The sequence below is a fragment of the Gadus macrocephalus genome, chromosome 21 (genome assembly GCF_031168955.1).
Source record: "Gadus macrocephalus chromosome 21, ASM3116895v1".
In the NCBI taxonomy this organism is placed as follows: Eukaryota; Metazoa; Chordata; class Actinopteri; order Gadiformes; family Gadidae; genus Gadus; species Gadus macrocephalus.
The window spans coordinates 416,305-435,269 of record NC_082402.1 but is presented as its reverse complement, the minus strand read 5'-3'; the positions used below and the strand labels follow the sequence as shown (position 1 = coordinate 435,269).

The 18,965-nt window shown below is 49.3% G+C and overlaps 1 protein-coding gene across 6 annotated transcripts; it reads left to right on the top strand.

Moving 5' to 3' along the window:
• Nucleotides 1–1,492: 1,492 nt before the first annotated feature.
• Nucleotides 1,493–17,851, top strand: fynb (FYN proto-oncogene, Src family tyrosine kinase b). 6 transcript variants are annotated; one of them, XM_060042155.1, is made up of 13 exons: nucleotides 1,516–1,593; nucleotides 8,201–8,229; nucleotides 8,897–9,141; nucleotides 10,762–10,858; nucleotides 11,164–11,262; nucleotides 11,529–11,632; nucleotides 11,948–12,097; nucleotides 13,280–13,444; nucleotides 14,687–14,866; nucleotides 15,215–15,291; nucleotides 15,902–16,055; nucleotides 16,419–16,550; nucleotides 17,319–17,851. In XM_060042155.1, exons 3-13 carry the CDS (start codon nucleotides 8,907–8,909, stop codon nucleotides 17,525–17,527), a joined length of 1,602 nt encoding a protein of 533 aa, XP_059898138.1. In that variant the 5' UTR covers nucleotides 1,516–1,593; nucleotides 8,201–8,229; nucleotides 8,897–8,906; the 3' UTR covers nucleotides 17,528–17,851. The 6 variants fall into 6 exon arrangements, with proteins under 6 accessions (XP_059898140.1, XP_059898139.1, XP_059898136.1 ...); XM_060042152.1 differs by having other exon boundaries at nucleotides 10,759–10,858; XM_060042154.1 differs by lacking the exon at nucleotides 8,201–8,229 and adding an exon at nucleotides 8,404–8,432 and having other exon boundaries at nucleotides 1,564–1,593; nucleotides 10,759–10,858.
• Nucleotides 17,852–18,965: the final 1,114 nt, after the last annotated feature.

Here is an 18,965-nt window from a genome sequence, read left to right as displayed (position 1 = left end):
CTGTAGGCCGTCTCATTGTTGGCCATGATGCCCTGAATGGTCATGAGGTCAGCGAATGTAACGACGATAAAACACATGAAGGCCTACCTACTAATGATGTAGGCCTAGCATGTAACGATGTAGACCTACTAACGATGTAGAACTACCAAGTAGTGATGTAGGACTACCATGTAACGATGTGGGACTACTAACGATGTAGGCCTTCCATCTAACGATGTAGACATAATGTTACAATGAAGGCCTACCATGTCACAGTGACCTTGGGAGTTATCTTATTAAGTCTGTACAATAAAACATTTATCCTCATCTCGTTTCTTTGTTTATTTTAAGAAAAGGGAACATTTGTGTTTGCATTTACTTGCATTTAGGGCGTTAAGCAGACACTTTTACCCGACTCACAATAAGTACATTTGTCAGACTAAAGGGAAACAACAATATATCGATGTTGTACAGTAACAAGAATGTTCATAGAACCAAGTGCCAAGCACTAACAATTGCTAGGTTAACCCATTCCCCGTATACAACAGGGACAGCATCCCAGAATGAGTCTGTCACACACACACACACACACACACACACACACACACACACACACACACACACACACACACACACACACACACACACACACACACACACACACACACACACACACACACACACACACACACACACACACACACACACACACACTGGTTAAATAACAAAAATGTTACTAAAGTAAAATATCGTGAGGCCCAATTCCGTTTGTAGACACCAGATGGCGCTCAACTATCAAATTAGATACAAAACGGTCGTGTGTTCTGGCCGCTTCAATATAAACTACGTATAGACTATTTATGTTATGCAAAGTACTAGTATATAGATAACAATAGAGATGTAAGACTGTCGATAATATTCATTTATATATAATATTGCGACAGTAGATATTTTGGTTATATGGAGATATATAGGACAATAGATTATATAGTTATAGATATATTATTTCGATGTATAATACATAGATAATCTCTCTATGGATATTATAGATAAAGATATCACTATAGCTAATATGGTTGGATAGATATATAACATATCTATATAATATAGCTAAATTCCTATATCAATGATATAGCTAGGCCTAATTCAGTCAATATAGAAGGCCTAATATAAATACTTATATAAAAAATACATTATAAAGATATAAAGACATGCATACATGGATAAAACGATAATATGGCTATAGCAGATTAAAGATAATATAGGTGATAGGCCTCTAGATCATCTATCTATCTCTATATATCTATATATTTAGAGAGAGAGAGAGAGAGAGAGAGAGAGAGAGAGAGAGAGAGAGAGAGAGAGAGAGAGAGAGAGAGAGAGAGAGATATGTACATATTGTCCTAAAGAAACTATACTATGATACATGTTTATAAATATATACATATATGGATCTAGACCGAGAATCATAATGAAGGAGGTGGCTTGTTGAAAGGCGCAGGGAGCAGCCGCGGCCTGCTATTGGCCGCCGCTCCTGTCAGTCTCCGGGCGACAGAATCTGAAGCGTTCCGCTGGTGTCGCGATGGGACACAGGGCGACGGGATCCTAGACGCGGTAAGACGCTGCTTCTACTCTCACGTTCATGTTTATGTGTTTATCTATAACATATGATGTGTTTCTATGTTAGATATCATTCTGATTCAGACGTAGCATCAATGGCAGCCACACGCACACAATGATGACGACTTGCTAGTGTAGCGGACTGTACGCGAATACCCTTAAAATGTGTCTATGTGTGGGGCGGCGGGGGGTGTGCGTGTGTCTGTTTGTGTGTGTGTGTGTGTGTGTGTGTGTGTGTGTGTGTGTGTGTGTGTGTGTGTGTGTGTGTGTGTGTGTGTGTGTGTGTGTGTGTGTGTTTTCATTGTGTACTGATGATACTGTGTGTGTGTGTGTGTGTGTGTGTGTCTCAGTGTGTTCATTGTGTACTGATGATACTGTGTGTGTGTGTGTGTGTGTGTGTGTGTGTGTGTGTGTGTGTGTGTGTGTGTGTGTGTGTGTGTGTGTGTGTGCGCGCGCGCTCCTCAATTCGTACCCACTACTCACTGAGACATCACACTTTGTATTCATTTATTTAAAATTAAACCTTCCAAAATGATTTTGTGAAGATAAGATCTGTGTGTTAGTAGCCGTATGAGGTGACGCTCTGAACAGTATCAACAACAGTAATTGTAGTACAGTAAATATACTCATGGTTATTTTCGTTGATATGCTAGTATATTAGTATACTGTATTTATAATATTATTATAAATAGGGCCTTCGTATTTCTTATCCAGTATTTGATCCGGCAGATGTTTGAGTCGCTCAGTGAACACTTTCTGAAGTCATTAAAACAGAAATACGTGAGTAAGTCATTCAGATGTTTTGTAAAAGGTTAATCTTCTCAACTAGACTAGTTCTCTGAAAGGTTCAAACCTTTTAACTAGTCTGTTTGACTAAGAGGTTGATCTTCTAAACTAGACTAGGTGTCTAAAAGGTCTTCCTTCTAAATTAGCCTGGGGGTCTAAGAGGTTCATCTTCTCAACTAGTCCATGTCTGAACGGTCCATCTTCTAAACTAGTCTAGTTGTGTAAGGTTTACCAGAAACAGGAAGGGATGCACCTGACCAGAGTGCAACCCTCTCTGTGTTCTCAGATCCACGTTCCTCCCGGACGTTCTGACTCTGAACACTTTAATAAGGGTTTAATGACCTCATCCAAACAGAAACACAGAGGAAGTCATCTAGAGGTTTTCTAAAAGGACAATCATCTCCACTAGTCTAGTTGTCTTCAATATGAACCTTTTAAACAACTAGACTAGTTTCAAAGATTTACCTTTCAGACAACTAGATTAGCTGTCTATTGGCTGTCATCTGTGATCCAGAAACAGGAAGTGAGGTACCTGTTCCAGAGGTCAACGCTCTCTGCGTTCTCAGATCCTCTGATATCCCCTTTGTCTAACCCTGAGGTCTCCTCACCGAACGCTTCAATAAGGCTCATCTGACCTCATTTAAACTCCTCCACTAGTCTAGTTGTCTCAAAGTTCCATCTTCTCAACTAGAGTTGTTTAAGAGGTTAATCTTCTCCACTAGTTAAATTATCTTTTTTTTATAATTCTTTTTATTTGATATATATTTTTTTAACAACAAGCAAGTTATCTGAAACGTTCATCTTCTTGAAATAATTTAGTCATGTCAAAGATTACCAGAAACAGGAAGCCATGTACCTGTGTCACATGATCTGCACAACCACGCATCAGCACCGTCTCCCAACCACTCTACCCGCGCTGGTGTCTCTACCCGCGCTGGTGTCTCTACCCGCGCTGGTGTCTCTACCCGCGCTGGTGTCTCTACCCACGCTGGTGTCTCTACCCTGGTGTCTCTACCCGCGCTGGTGTCTCTACACACGCTGGTGTCTCTACCCGTGACGCTGGTGTCTCTACCCACGCTGGTGTCTCTACCCGCGCTGGTGTCTCTACCCGCGCTGGTGTCTCTACCCACGCTGGTGTCTCTACCCTGGTGTCTCTACCCGCGCTGGTGTCTCTACCCACGCTGGTGTCTCTACCCATGCTGGTGTCTCTACCCACGCTGGTGTCTCTACCCTGGTGTCTCTACCCTGGTGTCTCTACCCTGGTGTCTCTACCCACGCTGGTGTCTCTACCCGCGCTGGTGTCTCTACCCGCGCTGGTGTCTCTACCCGCGCTGGTGTCTCTACCCGCGCTGGTGTCTCTACCCACGCTGTTGTCTCTACCCGCGCTGGTGTCTCTACCCGCGCTGGTGTCTCTACCCGCGCTGGTGTCTCTACCCGCGCTGGTGTCTCTACCCGCGCTGGTGTCTCTACCCTGGTGTCTCTACCCTGGTGTCTCTACCCTGGTGTCTCTACCCACGCTGGTGTCTCTACCCGCGCTGGTGTCTCTACCCGCGCTGGTGTCTCTACCCGCGCTGGTGTCTCTACCCGCGCTGGTGTCTCTACCCACGCTGTTGTCTCTACCCCCGCTGGTGTCTCTACCCGCGCTGGTGTCTCTACCCGCGCTGGTGTCTCTACCCGCGCTGGTGTCTCTACCCGCGCTGGTGTCTCTACCCGCGCTGGTGTCTCTACCCGCGCTGGTGTCTCTACCCGCTCTGGTGTCTCTACACACGCTGGTGTCTCTACCCGCGCTGGTGTCTCTACCCGCGCTGGTGTCTCTACCCGCGCTGGTGTCTCTACCCGCGCTGGTGTCTCTACCCGCGCTGGTGTCTCTACCCGCTCTGGTGTCTCTACACACGCTGGTGTCTCTACCCGCGCTGGTGTCTCTACCCGCGCTGGTGTCTCTACACACGCTGGTGTCTCTACCCGCGCTGGTGTCTCTACCCACTCTGGTGTCTCTACCCACGCTGGTGTCTCTACCCACGCTGGTGTCTCTACTCACGCTGGTGTCTCTACCCGCGCTGGTGTCTCTACCCACGCTGGTGTCTCTACCCGCGCTGGTGTCTCTACACACGCTGGTGTCTCTACCCACGCTGGTGTCTCTACCCGCGTTGGTGTCTCTACCCACGCTGGTGTCTCTACCCGCGCTGGTGTCTCTCTCTACCCGCGCTGGTGTCTCTACCCGCGCTGGTGTCTCTACCCACGCAGGTGTCTCATGTGCACTGGTATTATACGTGCACTGGTATTATACGTGCACTGTCGTCTAACGTGCACGGTTGTCTCATGTGTGCTGGCATCATACGTAAACTTATAACACGTGCACTGGTGTCTCACGTGCACTGTTGTCTGACGTGCACCCCGTATCTCACGTGCACGGGTATCATACGTGCACTTTTATAACACGTGAACTGGTGTCTGACGTGCACTCGTATCTCACGTGCACGGGTATCATACGTGCACTGTTATAACACGTGCACTGGTGTCTGACGTGCACTTGTGTCTCTGCATCAGCGAGCCTCTCACGTGCACTGTTGTGTCTCACGTGTTCTGGTCTCTGACGTGCACGGCTGTCTCACGTGCGCTGGTTTCTCACGTGCGCTGACGTGCGCTGCTGTCTCACGTGCGCTGTTGTTTGACGTGCGCTGGTGCCTCTGCAGCAGCGAGGGTCCGTCTCTGAGCGCCTCCCCAGCGGCGGCACAGGGCGGCCATTGTTGGGCAGAAGGCGGCCTTTAGCGCGGCCTTTCTCCGGGCCAGGGCGTCGCTGTGGACGGCTCATTAAATATGTATGAAGGCCACAGAGAGACAGAGCTTTTGTTTACAGCAGAAGAATCCACACACTTGTGTTCATGGATTTCCGGCGTGGCAAACAGACTTTGAATGCATCATCAGGGGGTCTCTGAATGTACCCCGCGGACAGAGCCTCCGGGTCCACGGAGCAGGACGTAAACAGAGCCTCGCAGACCAATCAGGAGCCTTCCTCCGGCTCCGTGGTTAAATACTGATGAATAGCATTCTGTCAAACTGACTGTACTACTTTACTCCAAGACTGTACTACGAGTCAGGACTGAAGTATTTTGAGATAGTACGCTACTCCAAGACAGTACTGCAGTACTTTAACACAGTAATACGTGTACTACAAGACAGTACTACAGAATTGAACATACTACTACACTACTCCATGAAAGTGCTACAGTACTTAAAATAGTACTACAAGACAGTACTATAGTACTGTCTTGTAGTACTATAGTACTTAACCTAATACTACATGTACTACACTACTCAACATAGTACTACACTACTCAACACAGTACTACACTACTCTGAGGTTAGGTGTTTTGGTCCGATGAGCTCCCGGCCGTCTGAACGGTTCCTCATCCACATGGTTTAAACTATTGTTGCTACTGTGCTGAACTCGGGACTATAAGGCTGAACTCTTTTCCCTATGTTCAATCCCCATAGAGGCGGGCCGATCTTTGTTTTTGAAGGCCATTTGTTTCATGGATCCAGGGCACTATGCTTGCCAATCTCTAGGAGTGGTGTGACGATGTGGGGCTACTTTAATTCCAAAGGCCTCGATGACTTTATCAGGATGGTTAGTATCATGGATCCATGAAATAAATGGCCTTTAAAAATAGCGATCTGCCCGCCTCTATGGGGATTGAACATAGGGGTTCTGAACATAGGGGTTCTGAACATAGGGGTTCTGAACATAGGGGTTCCAATACTTATGCACCTGTATTTTAATGAGGAACATTTATTTATTTACGATACATTATTCATTCACAAAGAAAATTGGTGGCTTAAAGGGTTGGATTTCTCCTCATTTGTTTATTAAGGCATTCATTTTTTATTCCTCTTTTTAGGCAACTTTAGCATGGGTGCATAAACTTATTCTTACCACTGAATTAGGCTGAACTTGTAACTATTAGGCTGAACTTGTAGCTACAAGGCTGAAATTGTAACTAAAAGGCTGAACTTGCTCAGGCTAGGGTTTGAGCTGAGCCTATATCTCGATCTGTTTCTCTTTCCTGTCACTCACACAATCTCTTCCTCTGGTCTTCCTCATTTGATTAATCTATCGTCGTCATCCGTTCATCAGCACGGCTCAGTGAAGTGCGTTTGTGCCTTTTCTATTTAGTGTGTGATTGTGAACATGAAGACACCATGTGAAACGCCTGACCCCCCCCCCCCCCCCCCCCAATGGACATGTGAAATCCTCTACCGTATTTTTTTTAAGAAAAAGACACTTATATTTTATGTCTGCATATTTATATTTATTGTGCCTATTGCTGTTGTTTGTGTTTTGTATTTAGCTTTTTGCTCTGCTTTATTTTGCACTATGGTTAGTGAGCACCACCCCCATTTCGTTGTACAAGTTTGCACAATGACAATAAAGTCTGAATCTGAATGTGGTCAGGGATACAGCTGAAGGTTTATTAGCAGCTCACCAAACCGTATTAGTAACAAAGCATAACACTTGGACTTGTTGTATTTATCTGGTGGTGACAAGACTTCCTGTTTCCAGCAAAGCGTCGTGTGAGTCAGGCGCCATCTTAAAACCATCCCTGACGTCAGCTCATCACGTCTCCTCGATCCCTCAGTAGAAAGCTAGTCCGGTGAGAGTTAGTTTAGTAGATAGTTAGATTGTAGGTATAAGTTAGTCAGGGACCTAAGCCTCTGCATTGGACCCCTATGTGCCACGAGGCATTTGGAGGACAGGTAACTTTAAGTTAGTCAGATAGTTTAGTAGATAGTTAGTTGAGTTGGGTACACACACAGCATAGCCCCGCCCCTTCTGCGTGATGGCGTCCCCCCGCTCGCTGGCAGGAAGTGGGCGGTAAGGGGGGGGCTGTGGTAACCTAGCAACGTGATGAAGAGGCTGCCGGAGCGTGGGGCTTTCTCTGTCTGGGGTTGGAGATGACTCGCGGCATCGTCTCCGTGGGGCTGCTCGCCACATCCTGCTGCGTGCGGCTGGAGGTGTTGCTGCCTGCTGCTGCAGGCTGAGGTGCTAGGGTGCTAGGGTTCTAGGGTGCTAGGGTGCTAGGGTGCTAGGAGGCCAGGTCTCGGGCAGGGCGTCCCATGGCCTACACTCGTAACCCGGGTCAGACTGGTTCTCGGGACCTCAGGTCCTTCAGCGGTCTGGAACCCCCCCAGACAGACGGGGAGACGGACGCCATCGCTCCTTCTTAAAGGTCCCGACACGCCACCAGGTGTGAGTGTGTTTAGCCGTTACAAGCCGTTTTGAAAATCTGCCCCTTATGACAAGTGGGCGTGTCCACCTAAATGTGCGCTGGATAGATCAGTCTACCAGCCTACCCCGTGGACTGTAGCAACCGTTGCTCATCTATCCGTCATACATCTTGGTGGGCGCGCCCACCTGTGATCTACAAGACACAGAGATTTTTAACGGCTAATCATACTCCCACTTAGTATAATATGTCACCTTTAAGACTCACAGCTTGATCTCAGCCTTTAGTGGAGCATCTTCTCCCTCTACTCCAACATCCAACCACCTTGTTCTTCTGCGGAACCTTTCTTACCAGCCATCTTTTACCTCTTCTCTAAAAAAACGAGTGAGTCAGTCAGTCACACAAAATGGGCTGTATACAGGTATAATAGTATATACACCATCTCTTCCAATTTGATATTATAGCCTGATTCAAGTGTACTATAATGGGTGGGGTCTCTACAGGTGTACTATAACGAGCTGTGTCTCTACAGGTGTACTCTAACGAGCTGTGTCTCTACAGGTGTACTCTAACGAGCTGTGTCTCTACAGGTGTACTATAATGGGCTGTGTCTCTACAGGTGTACTCTAACGAGCTGTGTCTCTACAGGTGTACTCTAACGAGCTGTGTCTCTACAGGTGTACTATAATGGGCTGTGTCTCTACAGGTGTTCTCTAACGAGCTGTGTCTCTACAGGTGTTCTCTAACGAGCTGTGTCTCTACAGGTGTACTCTAACGAGCTGTGTCTCTACAGGTGTACTATAATGGGCTGTGTCTCTACAGGTGTACTCTAACGAGCTGTGTCTCTACAGGTGTACTCTAACGAGCTGTGTCTCTACAGGTGTACTCTAACGAGCTGTGTCTCTACAGGTGTACTATAATGGGCTGTGTCTCTACAGGTGTTCTCTAACGAGCTGTGTCTCTACAGGTGTACTCTAACGAGCTGTGTCTCTACAGGTGTACTCTAACGAGCTGTGTCTCTACAGGTGTACTCTAACGAGCTGTGTCTCTACAGGTGTACTCTAACGAGCTGTGTCTCTACAGGTGTACTCTAACGAGCTGTGTCTCTACAGGTGTACTATAACCAGCTGTGTCTCCACAGGTGTACTATAATGGGCTGTGTCTCTACAGGTGTTCTCTAACGAGCTGTGTCTCTACAGGTGTACTCTAACGAGCTGTGTCTCTACAGGTGTACTCTAACCAGCTGTGTCTCTACAGGTGTACTCTAACCAGCTGTGTCTCTACAGGTGTACTATAATGGGCTGTGTACACTGCAAGGATAAGGACAAGCTGACCCCAGCTGATAGCGTCGTGCCTCCGAGCGCCTCCTACGGTTATGGAGCACAGCCTGCTTATGGGGCGGAGCCTAGCGCCTACCCCAGCAACAGGGGAGGAGCCATCCCCAACTACAACTACCACCCCCCGATCGGGCAGGTCTTTGGGGGGCCCACCACCTCCATGCACACAGGCACCCTGTCCAGAGGAAGCTCAGGTGAGGCGGTCACCATGGTTACGCCCAACACAGGTGAGGTGGTCACCATAGTTACGCCCAACACAGGTGAGGTGGTCACCATGGTTACGCTCAGTGATGTGATGGTTGCCTGTGGCTAGTAGTGAGCTGATCTTTAGTGGTGTGATGGTTAGTAGTGACTGAGCTGTTCTTTAGTGGTGTGATGGTTAGTAGTGACTGAGCTGTTCTTTAGTGGTGTGATGGTTAGTAGTGACTGAGCTGTTCTTTAGTGGTGTGATGGTTAGTAGTGACTGAGCTGTTCTTTAGTGGTGTGATGGTTAGTAGTGACTGAGCTGTTCTTTAGTGGTGTGATGGTTAGTAGTGACTGAGCTGTTCTTTAGTGGTGTGATGGTTAGTAGTGACTGAGCTGTTCTTTAGTGGTGTGATGGTTAGTAGTGACTGAGCTGTTCTTTAGTGGTGTGATGGTTAGTAGTGACTGAGCTGTTCTTTAGTGGTGTGATGGTTAGTAGTGACTGAGCTGTTCTTTAGTGGTGTGATGGTTAGTAGTGACTGAGCTGTTCTTTAGTGGTGTGATGGTTAGTAGTGACTGAGCTGTTCTTTAGTGGTGTGATGGTTAGTAGTGACTGAGCTGTTCTTTAGTGGTGTGATGGTTAGTAGTGACTGAGCTGTTCTTTAGTGGTGTGATGGTTAGTAGTGACTGAGCTGTTCTTTAGTGGTGTGATGGTTAGTAGTGACTGAGCTGTTCTTTAGTGGTGTGATGGTTAGTAGTGACTGAGCTGTTCTTTAGTGGTGTGATGGTTAGTAGTGACTGAGCTGTTCTTTAGTGGTGTGATGGTTAGTAGTGACTGAGCTGTTCTTTAGTGGTGTGATGGTTAGTAGTGACTGAGCTGTTCTTTAGTGGTGTGATGGTTAGTAGTGACTGAGCTGTTCTTTAGTGGTGTGATGGTTAGTAGTGACTGAGCTGTTCTTTAGTGGTGTGATGGTTAGTAGTGACTGAGCTGTTCTTTAGTGGTGTGATGGTTAGTAGTGACTGAGCTGTTCTTTAGTGGTGTGATGGTTAGTAGTGACTGAGCTGTTCTTTAGTGGTGTGATGGTTAGTAGTGACTGAGCTGTTCTTTAGTGGTGTGATGGTTAGTAGTGACTGAGCTGTTCTTTAGTGGTGTGATGGTTAGTAGTGACTGAGCTGTTCTTTAGTGGTGTGATGGTTAGTAGTGACTGAGCTGTTCTTTAGTGGTGTGATGGTTAGTAGTGACTGAGCTGTTCTTTAGTGGTGTGATGGTTAGTAGTGACTGAGCTGTTCTTTAATGGTGTGATGGTTAGTAGTGACTGAGCTGTTCTTTAGTGGTGTGATGGTTAGTAGTGACTGAGCTGTTCTTTAGTGGTGTGATGGTTAGTAGTGACTGAGCTGTTCTTTAGTGGTGTGATGGTTAGTAGTGACTGAGCTGTTCTTTAGTGGTGTGATGGTTAGTAGTGACTGAACGGTTCTTTAGTGGTGTGATGGTTAGTAGTGACTGAGCTGTTCTTTAGTGGTGTGATGGTTAGTAGTGACTGAGCTGTTCTTTAGTGGTGTGATGGTTAGTAGTGACTGAGCTGTTCTTTAGCGGTGTGATTGTTAGTATTGACTGAACGGTTCTTCAGCAGGAGTGACGCTCTTCGTGGCGTTGTACGACTACAGCTCCCGCACAGAAGACGACCTGAGCTTCAAGAAAGGAGAGAAGTTCCAGATCACCAACAGCACGTACGTCCGCTGCTAGCCTGTTAGCCTGATGTAGCACATACATTAGCTGTTAGCTTGGAATACCACATACATAAACTCTTAGCCTTTAGCATGATGTAGCACATACATTAGCTGTTAGCTTGGAATACCACATACATAAGCTCTTAGCCTGTTAGCATGATGTAGCACATACATCAGCTGTTAACTTGGAACACCACGTACATTAGCTAATAGCCTGTTAGCCTGAGGAATCATGTACGTTCTGCATGAGTATGTTAGCCTGACAGCCTGTGCGCTAGCCTCTGGTCTGCTCTCTCTCTCTCCAGTGAGGGCGACTGGTGGGAGGCTCGCTCTCTCTCTACCGGGAACAGCGGCTACATCCCCAGTAACTACGTCGCCCCCGTCAACTCCATACAGGCAGAGGAGTAAGACACTGTGTGTGTGTGTGTGTGTGGTTGTGGATGCGTGTGTGTGTGTGTGTGTGTGTGTGAACACGTGTGTGCGTGGTTGTGGGTGCGTGTGTGCGCTATGATGTCATGATGATGTAATGCGGTAAGCTGCACGGACCGACTGAGTGAGCGATGGAAAGCTGGCCCGTGCTGCAGTTATAACGTGTGTGTAGCTGGTTTTGTGTCTTGTGTGTAGCTGGTTTTGTGTCTTGTGTGTAGCTGGTTTTGTGTCTTGTGTGCAGCTGGTACTTCGGGAAGCTGAGCAGGAAGGAGGCTGAGAGGCAGCTGCTGTCCACCGGGAACCTCCGAGGAACCTACCTGATCCGGGAGAGTGAGACCAGCCCGGGTACACACACACACACACACACACACACACACACTCACACTCACACTCACACTCACACCCTCACACTCACACTCACACTCACACTCACACACACACACACACACACACACACCCTCACACTCACACTCACACACACACACACACTCACACTCACACTCACACTCACACTCACACACACACACACACACAGACATTCAAATGCACTAAAACACACACACACAAACGCACACAAGCACGCGTACACGCACTCACACGCATGCCCGCGCACATACACACGCACGCGTACCCATTGGTGACCCTTTCTGTGCCCTCCAGGTACGTACTCCCTGTCCATCAGGGACTCTGATGACGTCAAAGGCGACCACGTGAAGCACTATAAGATCCGCCAGCTGGACAGCGGGGGGTACTACATCACCACGCGCGCACAGTTCCACACGCTGCAACAGCTGGTGCTGCACTACTCAGGTACCGGCCAATCACGTCGCTGGAGCACACCAGACGGTCACGTGACCGGATGGATAGCCAGCAGCTAGGCTTCGTGAGGATTACGTTCAAAGCGTGTCTCATGTATGATTGATCGCTTCAAAGTAGAATTGATGTCTGTGGTCTTGGAGCGCAGACCTTAATCAGAAGACCATGTTGTCATGTTGTCTCCTTCAGTTGGACTGTAAGGGACCAGGTCCTACAGAACCTTTAGAAGGTTGAGTTGGTCCTGGTGGAGTCCTTCACGGGTCGGGCACAGTAGGACTGGATCATCCGCATATAAAAGACTCTCTCTCTCTCTCTCTCTCTCTCTCTCTCTCTCTCTCTCTCTCTCTCTCTCTCTCTCTCTCTCTCTCTCTCTCTCTCTCTCTCTCTCTCTCTCTCTCTCTCTCTCTCTCTTCCTCTCTCTCTCTCTCTCTCTCTCTCTCTTCTCTCTCTCTCTCTCTCTCTCTCTCTCTTCTCTCTCTCTCTCTCTCTCTCTCTCTCTCTCTCTCTCTCTCTCTTCCTCTCTCTCTCTCTCTCTCTCTCTTCCCCTCTCTCTCTCTCTCTCTTCCTCTCTCTCTCTCTCTCTCTCTCTCTCTCTCTCTTTCTCTCTTTCTTTCTGTCTATCTCTTTTATAAAATCAATGATATAGATACACCCACATGGGTTCCTGCTCCGGATGTTATATTCTGCTGTTTCCATCTGTTGTGTTGAACTTCTGCTGCAAGACTTCACACTCTTCTCTTGGACTACAACCTGCTCTCCACTCTCTGCTAACCCTAACCTTGCTCATCATCTCTTTCTCTTCTCACTGTCTGTCTCTCTTCTCCACCCTATGTCTGTTTCCCTGTCTGTCTACTTCTGTCTATCTCTCTCCCCCTTCTCCCTCTCTCCCTGCCTGTCTGTCCGTCTATCTCTCTCCCCCTCTGCCTGTCTGTCTCTCTCTCTTACTCCCTCTCTCCCCCTCTGCTTGTATCTCTCTCTCTTTGCTCCCTCTTTCTCCCTGCCTGTCTGTCTGTCTCTCTACCCTTCTGTCTGTCTCTCTCCCTGTCTGCCTGTCTCTCTCTCGCTCCCTCTCTCCTTGCTCGTCTGTCTGTCTGTCTCCTGTCTGTCTGTCTGTCTGTCTGTCTCCTGTCTGTCTCCTGTCTGTCTCCCTGCCTGCCTGTCTGTGTGCGGCCCCAGAGCGTGCGGCCGGTCTGTGTTACCGCCTGGTGGTCCCGAGCTACAGAGGGACCCCCCGGCTCAGCGACCTGTCGGTGAAGACGCGGGACCTGTGGGAGATCCCGCGGCCCTCGCTGCTGCTGCTGCGGCGCCTGGGCAACGGGCAGTTTGGGGAGGTCTGGATGGGTAGGCCACCCCCCACCCCCAGCACCGGGGGGGCACCGGGCCCCCAGACAGAGGCCCCCGCTCCACCCTCAAACACCTAGTCTAGGAAGCCCCGGTCAGGGGGGGCCGGAGGGTTGAGGACCTGGTGGGGACCCCTCTGTCTGTGGCGCCCGTGATGGCCGCCCTGGTGCTGATGCTGCATGTTCCCGTGGTAACACTTCATCCTCCCTCTCCCCCCCTCCCCCCTTTCCTCCCTCCATCCCTCCGCCCCCCCCCTGTAGAGAGTGCAGATGGGTTGTGTTATATTCTGACCCGTGTGTGTGTGACTGGGACGCCGGGCACTCTGGGTTTGACTCATGACGCCTGGGAGGTGAGCCGGACCTCGCTGGAGCTGGAGGTCAAACTAGGGGCGGGCTGTTTCGCTGATGTCTGGTTTGGTAAGACGAACAAACCCAACACCCTTCTCTCCTCCTGCACTCTGATCTTATTATATTTAATGCTAGAGTTATATTAACGACATGGATACAAATGTCTACTCTATTTTCCCTTCATGCTGTTCGCATGCAGGCAACCCAGCTCACTTAGGGAGTATACTCTTGTGTGAAACCCCCCAACCTATCCTAACCCTAACCCTACCCAGTCCTCATACTCCTAACCCTACCCAGTCCTCATAAACCTAGTCCTCATAAACCTACCCAGTCCTCATAAAGGATGAATCACTCTTCTCTGTCAGCACGTGTGCACGGTGACTACACACCCACTGCTCTTTATTTGAATGATTTGGCTCCACCTCTTTCACATGCATGAATTGTTGTTTCCAAATATTTACAATGGAGCGGTCTCAGGATACCGTTTTAACAGATTTACTCGTTAGTTCATCTTAATGAGGGGTCAGGAACGCTATACCACCCCACTGTGTAACAATGAACATGCTTCGGAGGTATAAATGCTACCTCTCATTCACTGGTGGGATAGCTGCCAGTAGGTTCTTGTACACAGCAATGGCACTACTGCCCCCAGTGGTCGGATGTAAGTACCCCACTACTGCCCCCAGTGGTCGGATGTAAGTACCCCACTCTACAACACGAACCAGCGCAGGCGGCTCAGAGAGCTGCGCTGTGTCTGGGAGTCCTGATGTGGATCTTTGCCAACGTGCTGCACGCAGAACTGTGAGCTCCCTACCCCTCCCCCTCACTCATCCCGTGGCGTGCTGTTGTGCTGTCGGGGGCTGGGTGGCGTTGTCTGAGGCTGTGCTGTGTGCAGGCATGTGGAACGGGACCACCAAGGTGGCGGTGAAGACCCTGAAGCCGGGCACCATGTCCCCGGAGTCCTTCCTGGAGGAGGCTCAGATCATGAAGAAGCTCCGTCACGACAAGCTGGTGCAGCTGTACGCCGTGGTGTCGGAGGAGCCCATCTACATCGTCACCGAGTACATGGGCAACGGTATGACCCCTGACCCCTGAGCCTGACCGTGACCCCTGACCCTGAGCGTGACCCCTGACCCTGAGCTAAACCTTTAACCCCTCAAAATAACCCTACCCCTAACAGTAACCTTTAGCAGACGCTTTTATCCAAAGCGACAATAAGTACATACCCCTAACGATATCAACAAGCCTAAACCCATAACAATAACCCTTAAAGAAATAACAAAAGCCCTCTATATTTTCATTTTTTTCCAACCTGCCCAGCCCTATAATATCATATAATAACTATACTATATTGCTGTATGTAGAATAATTACAATAATAAGTAATATAGTATAGTAATAAGTGTGTGTTTTTGTGTGTGTAGGAAGTCTGCTGGACTTCTTGAAGGGCGTAGAAGGTCGAGGACTGAAGCTTCCCAACCTGGTGGATATGGCTGCTCAGGTACAACATGTTGCTAGGTGACAGCAGGCATGGCCTACATAGAGAAGATGAACTACAGTCTGTGGTTGCCTGGTAACAGTACGGTTGTTAGGTGACAGCAGGCATGGCCTACATAGAGAAGATGAACTACAGTCTGTGGTTGCCTGGTAACAGTACGGTTGTTAGGTGACAGCAGGCATGGCCTACATAGAGAAGATGAACTACAGTCTGTGGTTGCCTGGTAACAGTACGGTTGTTAGGTGACAGCAGGCATGGCCTACATAGAGAAGATGAACTACAGTGGGTGGTTGCCTGGTAACAATACGGTTGTTAGGTGACAGCAGGCATGGCCTACATAGAGAAGATGAACTACAGTCTGTGGTTGCCTGGTAACAGTACGGTTGTTAGGTGACAGCAGGCATGGCCTACATAGAGAAGATGAACTACAGTGGGTGGTTGCTAAGTAACAGTGTGGTTGCTAGGTGACAGCAGGCATGGCCTACATAGAGAAGATGAACTATGGTGGGTGGTTGCTAGGTAACAGTGTGGTTGCTAGGTAACAGTGTGGTTTCTAGGTGGCAGCGGTAATGGCCTACAGTGTGTGGTTGCTAGGTAACAGTGTGGTTGCTAGGTGGCGGCGGGCATGGCCTACATCGAAAGGATGAACTACATCCACCGAGACCTGCGCACCGCCAACATCCTGGTGGGCGAGGGCCTGGGCTGTAAGATCGCCGACTTCGGTCTGGCACGACTCATAGAGGACAACGAGTACACCGCACGCCAAGGTACACAAACACAGACGCACGCACACACACCCTGTACAGAGAATAAATCCAGACTGACATAAATGGGCCAAAGAGGCAGAAATGTTCAAGTTTTAGAAATGTTCAAACATCAGTGCTGCGGGGAATAGCGTTTGGCTTTGACCGTGAATAATAGCGCCCCCTGTGGGCGTATAGAGACCTGCATATCGGCAATAAAATTCGAAAACATTTCGTGCAATCAGGGCCTGATCTACAAGCATTACCAATCCAATATAATCATTCCTACAATAAAGATCCAGGTATCAACAGAAACAGATAACGACTACAGTATAATGTTTTTTATAATAATATATAACTATCGTGTCATTATTCACAACCGATCAGGAGCCAAGTTCCCCATCAAGTGGACGGCCCCGGAGGCTGCGCTCTACGGCCGCTTCACCATCAAGTCCGACGTCTGGTCCTTTGGTGTCCTGCTGACCGAGCTGGTTACCAAGGGCCGGGTACCATACCCAGGTGAGGAGAGAGATGGTTACTAAGGGCCGGGTACCATACCCAGGTGAGGAGAGAGATGGTTACTAAGGGCCGGGTACCATACCCAGGTGAGGAGAGAGATGGTTACTAAGGGCCGGGTACCATACCCAGGTGAGGAGAGAGATGGTTACTAAGGGCCGGGTACCATACCCAGGTGAGGAGAGAGATGGTTACTAAGGGCCGGGTACCATACCCAGGTGAGGAGAGAGATGGTTACTAAGGGCCGGGTACCATACCCAGGTGAGGAGAGAGATGGTTACTAAGGGCCGGGTACCATACCCAGGTGAGGAGAGAGATGGTTACTAAGGGCCGGGTACCATACCCAGGTGAGGAGAGAGATGGTTACTAAGGGCCGGGTACCATACCCAGGTGAGGAGAGAGATGGTTACTAAGGGCCGGGTACCATACCCAGGTGAGGAGAGAGATGGTTACTAAGGGCCGGGTACCATAACCAGGTGAGGAGAGAGATGGTTACCAAGGGCCGGGTACCATACCCAGGTGAGGAGAGAGATGGTTACTAAGGGCCGGGTACCATACCCAGGTGAGGAGAGAGATGGTTACTATGGGCCGGGTACCATACCCAGGTGAGGAGAGAGATTGTTACTAAGGGACCAGGTGAGGAGAGAGCTGGTTGCTAAGGGACCAGGTGAGGAGAGAGCTGGTTGCTAAGGGAGCAGGCCATTTTTATTTTGACTGGTGTTTGTTGATTGACTGGTTTATAACAGAGACCGTGGGTGTGTGTGTGTGTAGGGATGAACAACCGAGAGGTGTTGGAGCAGGTGGAGAGGGGGTACAGGATGCCCCTCCCCCAGGACTGCCCCCCCTCCCTGTACGACCTGATGATCCTCTGCTGGCGGAGCGAGGCCGAGGACCGGCCGACCTTCGAGTACCTGCAGGCCTTCCTGGAAGACTACTTCACCGCCACCGAGCCCCAGTACCAGCCCGGGGACAACCTGTGAGCCCGTATACCGGGGCTCACCTGGACCTGGGCTCACCTGGACCTGGGCTCAGCTAGACCTGGTCTACCTGTTCCGGCCTAGACCCGGTCCACCTGGTCTCTCTTGGACCTGGTGTACCTGGTCTCACTTGGACCTGGTGTACCTGGACTAGGTCTACCTGGTCTACCTTGTCCAGGTCTACCTGGTATCACCTGAACATGTGTTATCTGGTCTCACCTGGTCCCTCTTGGACCTGGTCTACCTGGTCTTATCTGGACCTGGCCTCACCCGGACCTGGTTTACCTGTTTTAACCTGGACCTGGTCTCACCTGGTCTCTCTTAGACCTGGTCTACCTGGTCCCTCTTGGACCTGGTCTCACCCGGACTGGAGCCCACCTAGGCACTGGAAGCCCCTGCAGACTCACCAGGGAGAGCCCTCTGGAACCCCCTGAGCAACCGATGGCTGAGGGGATGAAGAGTGATGAAGAGGGCTTAGGGTCTGTTCTGGAGGGTAACACACTGTGTTCCACAGTGCGTTCACACTGTACACGTCCGTCGACGGGTAAAGGAGGGCTTGTCTGAAGAAGGGGGGACACGATTCGATTGGCCGACGGATCCGTCGTGCCTGAAAAGTTGGCCTGCATCAACTTTTTGACGCAGGCCAGGGAGCCGACGGAAAGGATTGACCCACAGCGCACTTCGAGAGCGCCCCATGGAAAATCAATGAGATCCGTCGACGGACTTGTACAGTGTGAACGCGGCGTAATAAGAAGCTCCGGTGAAAGTAATCTGACACCAACAGCCATCATTACTATATCAATAATGATGACGGGATGGACGCGTCAGAATTCAAGAGAAATAGTGTGTATCAGCTTATATTGTTTGGCAGAATTATTATAATTTTTTATTATAAACAAGAATTCAGTGACTAATTTATAGGAATTATTATCCAATGTGCACGCTGGCCACCGTACTTAGCTATCCAGCGAAGCTAGCTTACAGACCTAGCTAGCCAGCGAACCTAGCCCATGCACATGGCGAGCCGACGTACAAAAGTAGCCATGGTAAGTAGCTTGCCAAAGTACGGAGCTAGCCAAAAAAGATGCTACAGAGCTATCCGAGGTACATAGCTCGCTGGCTTGAGTAGCGAGCCAGCGAGCGTTGGCTGTGTCCCTAGCCATGTAACAAAAGTATGTTTAGTTCCACTATTGATCGATGAAACAGCTCAGGGGAATGGTGTCGGTTTTGTTTTAGCCTGTTGCTACAGGGAGCTATGGGCAGCACATCAATCCTTTGTATTTAGATTCCGTATGTATTCCCGGGGAACGTCCGCAAGAGGAGAACCACGGCCCAACCTTAACGGCAGTTTCCTCCATCGTTGGCAGAGGCCGCGTCCTGATTGGCCAGGTAGAAACGGAAGGTTTTAGAATCTCCGGATGGCTCTAGGGGGTTCTTTGTG

Excerpts from the sequence above, each read along its gene's own strand:
- fynb (XM_060042153.1), top strand. The coding sequence starts at position 8,907 with ATGGGCTGTGTACACTGCAAGGATAAGGACAAGCTGACCCCAGCTGAT. Across the intron at positions 11,263-11,528 it reads AACTCCATACAGGCAGAGGA|CTGGTACTTCGGGAAGCTGA; the intron begins GTAAGACACTGT and ends TCTTGTGTGCAG. Across the intron at positions 14,867-15,214 it reads CACCGAGTACATGGGCAACG|GAAGTCTGCTGGACTTCTTG; the intron begins GTATGACCCCTG and ends TTGTGTGTGTAG.